The sequence below is a fragment of the Podarcis cretensis genome (assembly GCF_951804945.1).
Source record: "Podarcis cretensis genome assembly, chromosome: 9".
Classification (NCBI taxonomy): Eukaryota; Metazoa; Chordata; class Lepidosauria; order Squamata; family Lacertidae; genus Podarcis; species Podarcis cretensis.
The window spans coordinates 58,958,253-58,973,616 of record NC_137178.1 but is presented as its reverse complement, the minus strand read 5'-3'; the positions used below and the strand labels follow the sequence as shown (position 1 = coordinate 58,973,616).

The following is a 15,364-nucleotide window of genomic DNA, read 5'->3' as shown; positions in this document are numbered from 1 at the left end:
AACTGTTTATCCAAAAATTTAAAATATATTACTGTAGCTTTTCTGTTGGATTTAAGTTGTCGTCCTCTTCGCTGTCATTCTGTGAGGTGACAGAATCCGGATGATAGGCAACAGATGACGCTAAGCTGTTAGATTCTTCATTGACAGCAGCTGCTATTCCTACAGGTGCAGAAGCTACTGAAGCTGTACTTCTTTGATCAACACTTCTCTGAGGAGACCCTGAAGCCGGCAAGACTGCAAATTAGATGACACTAGATTTCATCTTGTTTTATGCACAAACCTCTGAAGGACTATTTCTATCATCATTAAATGTTGCGGCCCTAGTATATTAATACACTATATTAATAAATTAAAATTATGACTCAGATTAAATCAAGCAGATTTAAAAATAAAGAATACAAGTGTTTATAAAAACTTCAGATGGCTTCCCCCCATTTCACTTCTAAGATAACACGTTGTTTAAAAAAAGGACATTTCTGCTTAAGAACTATTTTTACCCATATCCAAATTCAAATGATTGACCAATCACTGATAAAATCAGTGGGGATGATGGGGATGAAGCCCATGGGGTCTGAAGCCTGAGTTGGAAAGGACCACAGACAGTGCAGAGGCTTGTCATAGCAGTGTACTGGACGTGAATTCTAATGTAAGTCTGCTTACATTAGTCAGAATGTAATGTAAGTCAGAAGCCCAATAACTCCTTAATGCCTATTTCCCCCCTGTAGTCCACTTTCTTTCTCCAGCTCTACATTCCAATAGATTTTTCTATCTCCTCTTGGGCAGCATGGTGTTGACCAATTCTGCTGGGTACCCAAACTTGTGCCATGATCATTGGTAAGCTTCCAAGTTGCAAGCTGCAGCTATACTAGGTCCAAGTGTCTGATTGAGCCTTGAAAAAAGATGGTTGGCCTTGACCGAAAAAAATCAGAGAAGCATGGTTGCTAAGCGAAGGAATACCGAAAACCACAGGTGGCATGGTTTGTAAGGTGCCACCAAGGTGACTGAGACCTGTTCCCTTGCACCTGGACTATCATATCAGTGGTGTTATGGGGAAAGTATAAACTACATTTCATGGATGAGGGGCTGGCAGAGCATCTATTGCATGGGTAGGCAAACTAAGGCCCAGGGGCCGGATCTGGCCCAATCACCTCCTCAATCTGGCCCATGGACGGTCCGGAAATCAGTGTGTTTTTACATGAGTAGAATGTGTCCTTTTATTTAAAATGCATCTCTGGGTTATTTGTGCGGCATAGGAATTCGTTCATATTTTTTTTTCCAAAATATAGTCTAGCCCCCCACAAGGTCTGAGGGACAGTGAACCGGCGCCCTGATGAAAAAGTTTGCTGACCCCTGATCTATTGCCTCCGCTCACTCCATGGAGAAGTGCATTTGTTTGTGATTGACAGGGGTGAAGAAATGATTAAGTGTGCTGCTGGACAGCTGAAACATTTTTTAGATAATGGTTGCATCAAGGCTTCATTCTCTGGGCTTGAATGAAGTGTTACAGAGCCCATCTGCCATTGTGTTCCACTCTCATTTGATAAGCTGTGCTGTGCTAGACATTAGGATGGTTTTAGCTCCCTCTGGAGGGAGCAGCTACCAGTTGGAGATTTGGTTCTGCTTGATCTTGTGAGCTTTGATAGTAATATTTTTGGTGGGCTTTCAAGATTGAATGCACAGACAAGATGCCCAGGGCAGAACTCCTGCCAGTTGATACTGTCTCAAGTATCTGCTGACAATCAGGAGCCTTATGTCAAGGTTTGCATCTATTCATTACAGTTATTCTTGTCAGATCTCACTGGGCACCTTGGTATTATGAGTGGTATCACGGGTGGCAGTTTCCCCATCTTAGCTATGGCTGGAACTCATGGAGTGTGGAACGGAGTATGAGTGACTTTTGTAATTTTGTCTTGAAATGGAGAAAAGAGGCGGAATCTGGATATCCCCCCCCCCCAACTGTCTAAAGGCTCAGACTAGTGGCATGCATTTAGCAGCCTTATTCTTTTTTTACATTATTATTATTAATAATAAAATACAAAAGAGAACCATAAAACAAATATAAATCAAAAACATCAGAAACAAGCAATTATTATAGCAACAGTAAAAGAATACAAAAAGCAGTTGATATAAAATCAGTTAAAATCCTGGGCATTTATTTTTTTGGAAAATGTCTAAAACATGGCTCTCCGGGCAACTAGGTCAGGTGGTGGCATATAAATAATAGTAATTATTATGAAGAAAGCCAACAGAGGGGCAGGGATATTTAGAGACGGACCTCTGGTGTCAGACTTAACAGGTAGGTTCCTTTTTTAAAAAAGAAAAGAAAGCTAAGATTTTCAATGAATATATCCCCTCCAAATACACCTCTGTGATGATGATGGAATTAAAATACAGTGGTACCTCGGGTTACATACGCTTCAGGTTACATACTATTCAGGTTACAGACTCCGCTAACCCAGAAATAGTGCTTCAGGTTAAGAACTTTGCTTCAGGACAAGAACAGAAATAGTGCTATGGCGGCACGGCAGCAGCAAGAGGCCCCAATAGCTAAAGTGGTGCTTCAGGTTAAGAACAGCTTCAGGTTAAGTATGGACCTCCGGAACAAATTAAGTACTTAACCCGAGGTACCACTGTACCCTGTTCTTCTTCAGTAAAAGAGAAAATGGGAGACCAGATTGTATCAAATGTATCTTTTTAGGAGATAGCACCCTTATCCATGTGTACATTGAAACATGAACTTCTAGCAGTTTCTCCCTTACCAACTTCTTTATTTATGACATAACAAGGAAAGCCATGTCTAAAGGAGACCTAACCTAGGAAAATTAGGCTGAGCAGAGGTTTGAATGTTCAACATCCAAACCCAACATGCATTTGTTTGGGGGGGGGGTGTGGAAAGAGAATGGAACTGAAAAGACTTCCACCAATTCATATAAGTAACGAACAAAATACTGTAAATAACACCACCAGATTGCATGCTACTACTTACGGGATGAATTGTTTAGATGCTGGTCCTGAAGTGTGTGCAATTCTCCCAACAATTTGTCCATTTTTTGCTTTTTACCCTGCAATGCTATCATCTTACTGAAGAGTTGGGCCTTTTCTTCAGACAAATGCTCAGACACAGAAGAAATCCTGCTCTGGGAAACCTCCCTGGTTAGAGAAAGACTCTCTGCTTGCCTTCTATTATCTGGAACAGGTTGAACCTAAAAGTAGACATATTTTATTCAAGTTAATTTCAGAACACTTAACACTACAATCCTATTACCACTTTTGGGAGAGTAAGCCTTCTATTCACAGAAGGGATTGAGATCCAGCAGAGGTTCCCGCAATTGGAAAGAGAGCTGGACAACATAAACAATTTCCCTGTTCTCTAGTAGCCCCTCAAATTACCTTCCACACTGTTTCAAGGGTTCCCCAAACCTACCACAGCAGCTTTTCAGGGCTGCAGGGAGAATGATGAATTGGCAAAAAAAGTCTCCTTCCCCTTCCACTTGTGGAAACATCTGATGTGCAAAGTTCTGTTGAAGGGAATGCTGGATTCAAGGGATTGGGACTTCCTTCAGACATGTTTGGAATTGTGCTGTAATCTTTTTTTAAATGGCTGTTTTCGATGACAGCATTTCATGTAACAAAATTCCAAACAGTTGTCACAGTTTGCATCAGTCCACCCACCATTTTCCTTTCAAAGCAGTCAAACAAATCAAGAGAATTTTTTTAATGGAAGTAGATTTGTTGAAGTGTTTTTTTTTTTTTTTTTAAAGATGAAGACTAAATTTCTGCATTGCAAGGAGTTGGATTAGACAACCCTCAAGACCCCTCCCAACTCTACAATTCTATGGTTCTATGAAAAAAAATTCAATCCACATTACTTTCAACAGAAGGCATTTCAAGAAAAAAACACTTCAGCAATGCAAGCACGTTAGCACTATTCATCAGGCTGTAGGAGAGAAAAAGATGTGATGCAGTTACTTTGCTGACAGAACACAGTTTTGCTGAGATATGCAGTTTTGCTTTTCTCAGTTTCCTCTTTTCTGTCATACTTTTTGGATTTCTAAGCCAACAGTCTTGTTTCTGTTTATATTATATGTTGCCCTGATAGCCTTTTTGACAAAAGGGCAGGATAAACTTAACTTAACTTAAAAAACGAAGATTCCATGGAAAGTGCTAATAAAGGAATCAATAGCAACTGGCAACAATCAAAACTATAATGCTCACTTCTGAAATGGAATTCTCCATAGCAGAAAGCAAGCCATTTTAGACTGACTTGATTAGCAATATAATCATGTACATACTAAATATAAAAAAGGGTACCTGAGAATCATGAAGCTGGTTGTGAAAGCGCTGAATTAAATCATTTAATTCTTCATTCAGCTCTGATGTTAGACTCACTCCTGAAATGCTACCAGTTGTTTCTGTTACAACTACAGGTGGGAGAGGAAAATGGAAAATTTTATTGAAGTGCTTAAGTAAATTTGGAACTTATTAAACATAGGCTTTTTAATCATACGAAATAGGGCATACAGAAAAGGCATTCATGTAACAAACTGTGGAATCTGAAAGACTTTTAAAGATGTGGAAATTATTGTTTTTTCCACTGAGGGACTGCAACTCCACTTCATTTTCTACTGATTACTAGAAACTTGAATCATAATACAGAATTCAGCATGCCCCACGCTAACTGCCTGCCACTTTCCAAATGTTTCTCAGATTCTCCTATCACTGTTACTTATTTAGGCTGTTCATATAGCACTCTTATGCGTTCTGTTTTCAGCTCATAAGAGGGCTCAAAACCAGTGGGTGATACCCAATAGTCACAATTCAGGCCCAGTGAAATAGAGTAATTTATGTCTTATGAATTCAACGGATCTACTCTGAATATGTGGGTATTTACCAGAATGCACATTCTCAACCTATTTCATTTAACATGCTCTGGAGTAATTTCTTAGGTTCTTATTTAAGAAACACCACATTAAAGTGAATAATTTAATTACTGGAAATGCAATAAAAGGTACAACATCTGAGACCTTCAAGTTAGCTCAGCTGGTTAGTGTGGTGCTGATAATGCCAAGGTTGCAGGTTTGAACCCCATATGAGACAGCTACATATTCCTGCATTGCAGGGGGTTGGTTGGATTAGATGATCCTCAGGGTCCCTTCCAACTCTGATTCTATTATATCAAATCAATACTTTAATTGCAGATGAAGAGGTTTTTTGTTCAGGTATCTAAACCTCAGCATACCAGAATCATCCATGACAGCAATGGCTTGTTCTGCTTTATGCTGCAGTGCAAGCAGAGCAGCTTGTCTCCCTTGAAGAGCTTTCAGTTGTTCCTGTTGTTGTAGCATCCTCTTCAATAAATCATGTTGCTTCTTCAAATTTGCAAGCTCTTCTGTAGCCTCCTGCTGAGGATCTCTAGCCTGAAAAATATAAAGGGATAAAAATGAAAATAAAATAAATGGGATCAATATTCAGCTGCCCATTAGCAGGTAACTTAAATTTTTAGACAGTCGGTGTGGAGAAAACAAACCTGAACCTCTAAATATGTGTGGTGTTTTCTTTTCAGAAATATGAATCCATGTTATTATCTTAAAATGTAGTGAAAGCAAAATTCAGTTTTCTGATATACTTGCTTCTCCCCACCCCATAATGTATTAATTGGAGTTATATTCCTTTTAACGCCATGCTGAAATCTGGTATGCCATTTCAAGCTCTCAGCCCTTACAGCAAAATCCTATACTTACAAAGAAGTACCACTCTTTTTATCAGGCCTTATTGCCATAGGTAAATAGGATAGTACTAATATATTTGGATATGATCCTGCCTTTTCTATTTAAAAAAAGGCTTGCATAATAGCTTCCATGCAATGACAAATCAGAGTTATCCAACAAGAGCACTGTCATTCTATTTATTTCAATGGGAGATAGTCAAACATATAACTTCCACTGAAATGAAACTACTCAAATTGGTATGCAGTGCAACACTGATTATGTAAAAATCCTGTATTACAATGAAAACTGAGGAGAAAAAGAAAGCCACCAAGAGAAGCAAAGAACAAATCAGAATTCTTATCACACAGCTTAAATATCTTCCAAAAAATGCAAGCACAAAATAAATTTCCTCATCTTTAATTCCTCATTTAAATGTTTTAAGATAAATAATTGGACTGGGGAAGAGAAATAGAGATAAAAAGAAAATGTTAAAAAAGCAAATCCAAACAACCCCAGTATTAATGGGTAAGAACTTATGATCATGCCAATGGTCCAGAGTCCACATTCAGTTACCATTTTAGAAATAATCAACCTTTTTTTTGGGGGGGGGATGATAAAATGTTTACTAAAACAACAACATATATGCCCCATTAATACTATTTTCTTATGAAGTAAGAACAATGTGTGACAGAGAAAGGAAGATATCTGAGCTGAGATAAATATTGTTGCTACATTATTCTTTAACTTTTGTGTTCGAACAGGCCTTTAAAAAAATAAATGCAAATGCAGCAAAGCAGACAGAAGAATAATTTCACAGATAAATAGTGCATAAAGTCAAGTATTTAAAAGAACAAAAGCAATCATTGAATGCACATCAAACTTCTGTTACAGAGTATTTATTATAAAGAAAAACTAGGAATGCAGACTGAGCCCCTATATTGATGTCCAAGGCAATATTTGGTAGTGTACCTTTGAGAGTAATCCAGGTTCTTGGCTATTAATCCTACTAGACCAGATTTCCCTGCCATTCAGAGCAGCTCTGTCATTTTTCACATTTGGACTTGCTGTAACGGCCATGTCTGAAACCTGTCCTTGAGAAGCTGAATTCCCTAGTTTGTCCTCAATGCAGGGCCGAGCTCTCAGACTAAAAGATACCTCCTTTATCAAATAGTTTAGTAAGTTAGACTCTGAACATATATTTCTGCTAAGCATAGTTTAAGTTTATAATACCGCTGCCCTACTCCAGTTTTAATTTGTCAACATACCATAATACCCAGGACCTGCTTTTAACCCAAACATGCATCTGGGGAACCATTTCTTAATCTTTTACAAGATATTTGCATGGTGGTAGTGCTCCTGTTCGGACCCACCTTGGATCAGAGCACAACCCACTAAAGGGTCCCAAAACCACCAACTAAGCCCCCAAACCCACTGAAGACCAGTGACTTAAAATATATTAAGCAGATTTCTTTTTACAAAATGTTAAAGATGTCAAATGTTACGTTTCAGAGGACACATGCATCATGAGCAGATCTCTGAATCTCCTTGTATATGGCTCCTTCCACCAAACTTCTTCTTAACTGCTTTTTAAACTCTCAGAAGCTGAAAGAAGCTGTTTGAGGATTTGGCAGAAGGGCTCCCAACTTCTTCCAAAGTGTCATGTGGCAGGTAGGGAAACTCCAATATCAAATGATTTGCAAACATGAATAAATTGCATGGTGGCACATGTAATTTCTTTTGACTGTGACAAAAATATTATGACTGAGCGTATACAAGTTGCTTTGAGGATAAACTGCCAACTAAGAAGCTATGGCTATAGTCCAAAGCATCTCACCAGGACCGCAGTGTAAAAGCTTATACGTTCTTTGAGGTCATTCTTTTAGTAACAACGAGGTACAAATAAGCAAGGAATGAGATTGCAAACAGGTTTTAAAACATCATTCTGAAGAGAATCCTAAATATAGTTTAGGGAATGAGGAATGTGCAGTAACATGGCTTCAACTTCAAACCTGCCTCGTGCTTAATTCCTGGTGGCAAGCCTTTGTCTACAGACCATAAAGGGTGAATAGTATCCCAAAACATTAAGTTTTGAATTGCTATTCATGTTGGGGATAAGGGGGACTACATGGAGGAGATATTGAAATTGGGGATAGGAAGCTGGCTACAGTGGGAAGCAGGAGGGAGAGGAAAACCCAGTTTTCTGTTTCACTGTAGTTAGAATCCAGGCCGTTATGACTTAAAATTGTTACATTTATTTTAATGTTTCCAGAATTTGTAGCTTATAAGAAGTTTTCCTGGACTAAAATTAGATTCAGAACATAAGTTATCTGGACAGAGAAATGCATCTTCATCTCTAGCAACTTAATTACTAAAAAGAAGCTTACCGTTGTATCTGAAACTTCAGACTGCACATCTATGTTTAGCGATGTGCTCTCAGCTACAGAACCAGATCCCACAGCTGAATCTATAGTCCGACCATCCTCCTCCTCATTTTCTCTAGCCTGGAATATTTTAGTGGCATAAACAAAAAACTACATAAATGGGGTAAAGGGAACATTAAGGGGAAAATATGCTACGTTTTAGATTCATCCCCCGTACTATTTTCTCACACCATTTGAAAAAGGCATTTAAGCTTTCCAACTTACAAGCATCTTCTGCAAAAATTTTAGGTATGATTTCTCCTGTTCTTTTAGATGATCTATGAGATGTGACAAGCGTTCCACATTAGCAGATCTCTCATTTTTCTCAACTAGATCATCTCGCATGGAACTGGCTTTTGCAATATAGTCACGAATTTGAATTAGTCTGCTCACAATCTGAAAGTCCAAAAAACAGTGGAGTCAATAATCTGTGATGGGCAAATACCAGTGATGTAGCAAGTGTAAAATGTTGTTATAAAACTACCGGTAATGGGTGAAAAAAATGTCTGTTGTAAAACAAAACCCATATGGGATATAAACACCACAAAAACCAAAGTTACACCAGCTACAAAAGTTAGACCCATTTTTTAAAAGCACACAAACATTACATACAACAATTAAAAATGCACTTCTGTGACTATGACTCCAACAGTGCAATCCTGTGTCTACTTAGAAGTAAGACCAAGTTCAATGGGGGTTACCATTACTTAGTCCATACAAGCCATGCTGGCACATGGTGTTGCCTTCTGAAGTTTTGATTTTATTGTTTTATATTTCGTATATAAAGCAGTACAATAATGCTTTAAACTGATAAAATAGATGGCAATCCTGCATTTTAATTTAAAAATGTTTATGGTATTTAAAATGCTACAGAAATAAATTAAACCAGTCCAATTGCTTAACATCATTTTTTTACTAACAGGTCTTGCTTAACTGAGTGTCCAGGCCTCTAGATGAAAACCATGTTTCAATTAAATACATTCTTAAAAAAAGAAAAGTGTAATATGCCCATAGCGTGCACTCTCTCTCTCTCTCTAGTTTCTCAGCAAACATTTGCCTTATGTTCATAATAGACCTTCAAGAAAAAAAATACTGTTTTAAGGAGCACTCATTAAATATTTCATTAAAAGATCTTTTTCAGTATGAATTGGATAATTTAACCACTAATATCACCTGACTACTGTCCACTGCTGGTTCGCCTCTTCCATCTTCTTCAATAGAGACAGGACAATTCTGTAACAAATCCTTACTCAAGGCAGCGGTAAATAAGTCTTTATATTGCGATGATCCCCCAGTTTCTTGTGTCTGAGAACTTGTTGCAGCATCTTTGCCTTTGTTAGTATTAATCTGCAGTGACAGGAAGTTGAATGGCTTTCTGCTTTCATTAAGCTGGCGTTTGTTGTTAGCAGCTGTTGCTCTGCCCTGAGAATCACTTCCAATGCTTCTCTACATAAGAGTGAAAGACCACAAAATGACTTACAGCTTTCTTTCAAACAGTGCTCCAGTTAAGAAACTCTTGTGGGGTTCTTCCGGATAAAAAAAATGAATGACAATTTTTCCTCCCAGAGCAATGAATTGAGTTGCATTGAGTTGAGATTAAAGAATTCATTATTATGGCAAAACAACATTGTAGAGAATAGTCATATATACTCCAGGTTCTCCCAGCTTAAGCTTTGTCCCCATCCTCCTATTCCTATTCCTAACTTCCTAGTTTCTTTATTCCCTTCTTGCTAATATGAAAGGAGTGGGGACAGAGTTGAGTTCAATCACTACCCAGGCCCTATATCTTCTGACTTGTAGCCAATGTAACACCTTGCAATGAGATCCAGAATTGGGAGAATCCTCCCCCCCCCCCCGTGTTTGTGCATTTGTTTGTGTACATAAAATACTCAAATCCAATATCATCCAATGAGGCGGAATGGTGGGAGACTCAGAACAGATTTATTCATGTAGCCCATGGTTACTAAACACATTATTAGATATCATAAATTGTAGCGATGGCTGCCAACTTGAATGGTTTTAAAAAGGGGATTGGATAAATTCATGAAGGATAAGGCCACCATACTGATGACTTCACCTCCAGTATCAAAAGCAATATGCTTCCGAATGCCAGTTACAGAGGAATGTAAGTGGGAGACCGTTTTTGCTCCCATGTCCTGCTTGTGAGGTTCCTATAGGCATCTGGTTGGTCAGTGTGAGACTAGATCAACAATTTTTATGCTGTTAACTGTAGGTTTCCTTTATCTGCAGTAGAGAACACAACAAGGTACCTGAACAGAGGAGCAGCAGAGGATCCAGTTGGCTCATTTCCTACTTACGCATGAAGTCTAAGAGTTATGAAGATAGTGTCTATAGCCATAACTGGAAAATATGGAGAGAGGCAAGCAATGCTGTCACGCTTGCTTAGAAGCTAACAGCTGCCCAAGTGCCTGACAGTGGACTTTGCAGCTGACCTTTTCTCTGCTCTTGTCAGACAGGATTAAAATTTAGCTGTGAAGCGCACAGCAGGGCACTTGGGCTCATGCTAGCTTCTGCACCTCCTTCCTGCCTCTCTACACAAGTAAGACAGTGGCTAGACACTAACTTGGAAACCAGGGAGGCCACCCAGATCACTTTAGTAAAAACAAAGCACATACCTGATCTAAATCACTGAAGTTTATTCTTTGTTTAAGTTTTTCAAGTTCTGCCTGCTCTGGAACAGACATTTGGGTAATGTATCTTGTATGAGGGAAAGTATGAGGTGTCTTTGACTTTTTCCGTCCAATTCCTGGTGTCGATTCTGGTGAGATGTCATTAGTAAGTCTTGTTTCACTTTCACTGGTAACCTTTTTCCTGTTTTTTTCTGAAGATCTGTTGGGCCTCTTTGGCTGACCACCCCAGCCCTTAAAAATCAAACAAAGAAACAAAACCATGTACGCCATCGTTAAAGAAAAATGATTACTTAAAATTCATGATTCTTCCCAATACCACACAAATTGCCTGTAATTTTTTTAAAACTTACTTCCATTTTAAAGCAAGTGTTCAACATGCTGCAATCTACTAGCATTTTTCAACAACACTGTGAAACTGATTTCAAACATACACTTTAATATTTATATAGTTTTCATAGAAGCATCATATATCCTTAAAACTGCCTGTGGAACCCACTTGTCAATACAGGCAATCCTCGTTTTGTGCAGGGGTTATGTTAGCAAAGCACACACAAGTCCACTCTGCCCCTTTCTGTGATGTCTTTATAACGTATTGGGCCCACTTCCAGGTCCAGCGTCATCCGCGATAGCGCACCATTTGGATGTGTGTAAATCAGTCATTGCCTGTATCTAGAAGAGCTTAATATTCATTTTTTCGTTCTTGTTTTTATTTTGTATTTTTCTCTTGTGAACCATGATAAGATCTACAGATGAAGGGTGGCATACAAATTAATAATAAGTATTAAGAGAAATAATAAGTATTCAAGGAAATTAGTGCTATACCGTGTTGTTTAATCGATCATCAAGGCTCTCATTGCTCCAGCCAGGTAAGTCACGATCATCCATTCCTTCTTCAAAAGGGCTGCCTCCTGCTGCCATGTTATGTTATTCACCACTGAACAAACAGATACCATTATAAGACAAATCCACTTTAAAAGGGCCACATTTCCAGTCTGTACTAAATGCTAGGAACTGGGTAAGTCAGATATAACAGGAAACAATGGTCTCTTCCTATGTGAGTGAGCATGCACATGTCCTGGGATCACACAGGCTAGTTCATGTAACCTTCACATGGTTCATTAATTCTGAACCAGCCCTGGTCTCTAATGTTTGGTTCTGCACACTAAACTTATTTCCATACTAAGCTTATTTCAAAAACAGGGATGAGTTGATTCAGTGGATGCAGCATTTTTAACTAATGCAGATTTATATAGAAATAAGTTCCAATCCACCATCTTTAATGACACTTACTCCCAAAGTAAGTGAATATAGGGTCATTCTACGTCAGTTCAACGTGGTCATGCCACCCACCGTCTCGGATTTTGATGAAAATGGTGTACAACCTTCCCTCATGGTTGAAAGAAACCCCCTTAAATTTCCCCCCTCTATCTCAAACAGTTTTAATTTTATAGCACTTCAAAGTTTTGTGAAATCTGTGTTTCTGTTCCTTTTAAGATCCTCAACCTTGTGTGCATTATATATTTTTTCTCCATAACCAACAATCAGATCTCTTTGAAATTTTACACAGAGCTCAGTAACATGATGAGGATTTCAGGAAAAAACACACCAGCACTCAAAAGATTTTATAAATGCCTAAAAAAATGTATAAATGTAGGTTTTTTGGTGGAAAAATGAGGTTTAGAAAACCTAAATTTTCAGCGTGAGGGCACGATGGAATCAAAAGTTTTTGATGGTGAAAATTGTTGCAAAGATGTTTTTTACTTGCTTTTCCAGCTATCCCATTCTTGTTCACCTTCCAAGTGGCTATTTCCAGATGAATCCTCTTATAAAAGCTTTGTTGCCCTGACATGCTCTTAATTTCCAGAAAGACTAAGAGATTGCACATAGGCTGGCACTAATGTCCTGTACAAGTCTGTGATTCCTCACTAAACAGAGTCAAGCAAAAGCTATGCTAAGTGGAAATTCATAAAGGGCCATATAACAAGTTTACAGTACTTTCAATTGTTACCAAACTCACAGAACGCACTCTGAATTTCCATCTTCCAGTTTGTTTTGCACAGAGGAAAACTGACTAAATCCCAGAGCCCTGATCCAAAAACACTTGCAGTACAATCCTAAACATGTTTACTCAAAAGTAATTCCTGCTGGGTTCAACGGGACTTACTCCCACGTAAGCATGCATAAGAATGAGGCCTTAAAACCCTATTAAAATTAGAGCTTAATGCACATAACAGTGCAATGCCATGATCCAGCAGTGAAAGCTGAAAAGTTTAAGGTGCTGTAGAGCATACTATTTAAAATATTTTAAATGGGTACAAAAAAACCCCATGTCCAAAGTGTTCGTTCAACAACAGACATCACAAAGCCAAAACAAGTATGGTGAATTTTCCTATAAGATCCATCCATATTTGAAATGTAACACAGATACAGCACAATTCAATACCCCAAACTGCAGTCATCAAATATGGACAGCAATGTAAGATCAAATTATGCAAAGTAAGAGTCCTATAAGCCGTTGGCAACATCTAAGGTCAGCCTCAAGAACTCTTTTGTCCACCAATGTCACACACAAAAGTGCATAACCAAAATGTCAGCAGAGAAAAGCTATCCTGATAACCTTTGGCTGAAATCCTATGAATACTTTCAAGAGATTTGGGGTTGGACAGGAGAGGATTAATGGATCCAGGAGACTGCCTAACAGTCAGAGGTGGAGGTCGGTGTTCAGGGAGCATCCCAGGGGGGTGCTGCCTGCGGCGAGCATCCCAGGGCGGCAGCACAGTAATGTCACCCCCCTCAGGGATGACACCCAGGGTTCCTCCCCCAGTGTTAACAGTCCTCACAATGTTGCCAAGTATCTCCTTTGCTAGGGAAGTAACAGGTAAATGGCCTACAACAGAGACTGTTCTGGAAGCTTGAAAGCCATCTCTACCAAGTCCCTAGCCTGGGCGATGGGGCAAGATGTCTGTAAAGAAGAATAGGCTGCCACTTGAGTCAGGCTGAGAAGCAAAAGAGAGCTGAGCTCTGAACTCTGTAAACTAACAGCTGATGGGGTGCTTGCTGTCCCCATAGAGATCTAATGTGAGAGAAGTGGACTTCAGGTTGGGTGCTCCTGATGTATCTTTGTTCAACCTGTATATTTGTAAATAAATGCAAATACTGCAAAATACAGTGATCTCCTTCCAAACGAGACTAAATACAGGAAAGCACTGCACCCCTCAAGCTTACTAGGAAATGAACACAACTGAACTCAAGGATCAGGCTGTCAATGACCCCAAATTCTTGCTCCCTTTTGAATCCGTCTGCCCCCTTACATTAGAAATTATCTTCCACATAGGATATGTCCTATGGTTATCACAGGAATGAAAAGACAGTGAGGCACTGTTGTTCTTGCCTGATCAATTACACAAGTATCATTTGCAACTGGCAAAAAAAACACTGTTCTATACTCTAAAGCAACTAACAGTCTTTCCCAGTTGGCCTGACTTGCTAGATATTTTGCATTCACTTTATATCAGCCCAATTTACAGCCACCCTCAGCTCTCAAAAGAAAAACAATTCAAAGACGCACATGTATTTAAAACTGTTTTCATTAATTTTGAAACAAGGAAGAACTTCTTAGATCTCGCCATGATTTTTTTAATTTTTACTGTTACAGTATTGTTATGGGTTAAGGGGCTGCTTGTGCGTAAATGGTTGAGTTCTCAACTCATGCAATCAGTTTCTAAAACTCTCCCAGACCACGGAGCCATGGGTGCATGGCTACCTCAATCGCTGGCAGAATCCGTCAGTGGGCACTTCCGGAATTTACGCCAACATAAGAGTTCCTTAACGGAAACTCTCCTTCTGGATTCTCTGCGTGACAGTTTCCTGCGCGGAGTAGGCGTCCCCAACGGAGGTGCTGAGACTTCTCCGCTGTTCTCACTGGAAGTATCTTGGAGCCCTCCCTCCGACTGAGTTTCTGCAGGAACTCTCTCTCTCCCCCTGCTGGTTCCTTCCTCAGCGTCCGAGGGTCTCCTAGCCTCCTGGAGCCCTTCCACCACCTGACTCTCCGATGGCAGTTCCCTGACAAGTATTTTCCATAATTGTAGAGCAGATTCAAGCAACAAGATCTGTTGTACGTTACTGTGACGACATACAGAGGGTTATTATTATTATTATTATTATTTAAATGTGTATACCGCCCTTCATCCTAAGATGGCAAGGTGGTTGCCTAGCAAACTCTGTAAACAACCTCAGGACAAAGAAGGCAGCAGCCACGTTGCAATCTTGTAACTGGCTTGTTCTATGTATAAAGCAGGAAAGGTAACAAAAGGTATGCAGCTTTAAACTTGAAGTACTGGTTTGCACTTCTGATAGAAAAGTCTACACAGACCAGGCACTGCTGCATAACTTGTACTCATGTGAACCAACCTGTGATCTTTGGATGAAGGGTAGCATACAATTTAATAAATAATAATTGAATTGCAGAGTTGTAAGGGACCCTGAGGATCATCTAGCCCAACCCCCTGCAATGCAGGGATATGCACCTGTCCCATACAGGGATTGAACCTGCAACGTTGGCATTATTAGCACCATGCTCTAACCA

At 39.3% G+C, this 15,364-nt stretch overlaps 1 protein-coding gene and 1 long non-coding RNA gene across 14 annotated transcripts in view; one reads left to right on the top strand and one right to left on the bottom strand.

Annotated features, from left to right (window-relative positions):
• Positions 1-15,364, top strand: part of LOC307223693 — an 82,209-nt gene that overhangs the window by 21,050 nt on the left and 45,795 nt on the right. The gene's annotated exons all lie outside the window — the stretch shown is intronic.
• Positions 1-15,364, bottom strand: part of PCM1 (pericentriolar material 1) — a 49,125-nt gene that overhangs the window by 32,078 nt on the left and 1,683 nt on the right. For 6 of the 13 annotated variants that reach the window (XM_079989555.1, XM_079989546.1, XM_079989556.1 and 3 more), the window contains exons 2-11: positions 11,602-11,713; positions 10,765-11,010; positions 9,302-9,574; positions 8,354-8,524; positions 8,093-8,209; positions 6,678-6,866; positions 5,240-5,417; positions 4,312-4,421; positions 2,987-3,203; positions 33-234 (exon numbers count right to left, since the gene is read on the bottom strand). In XM_079989555.1, the coding sequence (XP_079845681.1) occupies positions 33-234; positions 2,987-3,203; positions 4,312-4,421; positions 5,240-5,417; positions 6,678-6,866; positions 8,093-8,209; positions 8,354-8,524; positions 9,302-9,574; positions 10,765-11,010; positions 11,602-11,697 (1,799 nt within the window). In that variant the 5' untranslated portion in view covers positions 11,698-11,713. The remainder of the gene's footprint in view (positions 1-32; positions 235-2,986; positions 3,204-4,311; positions 4,422-5,239; positions 5,418-6,677; positions 6,867-8,092; positions 8,210-8,353; positions 8,525-9,301; positions 9,575-10,764; positions 11,011-11,601; positions 11,714-15,364) is intronic. The other 7 variants (XM_079989558.1, XM_079989549.1, XM_079989548.1 and 4 more) reach the window with 5 other exon arrangements.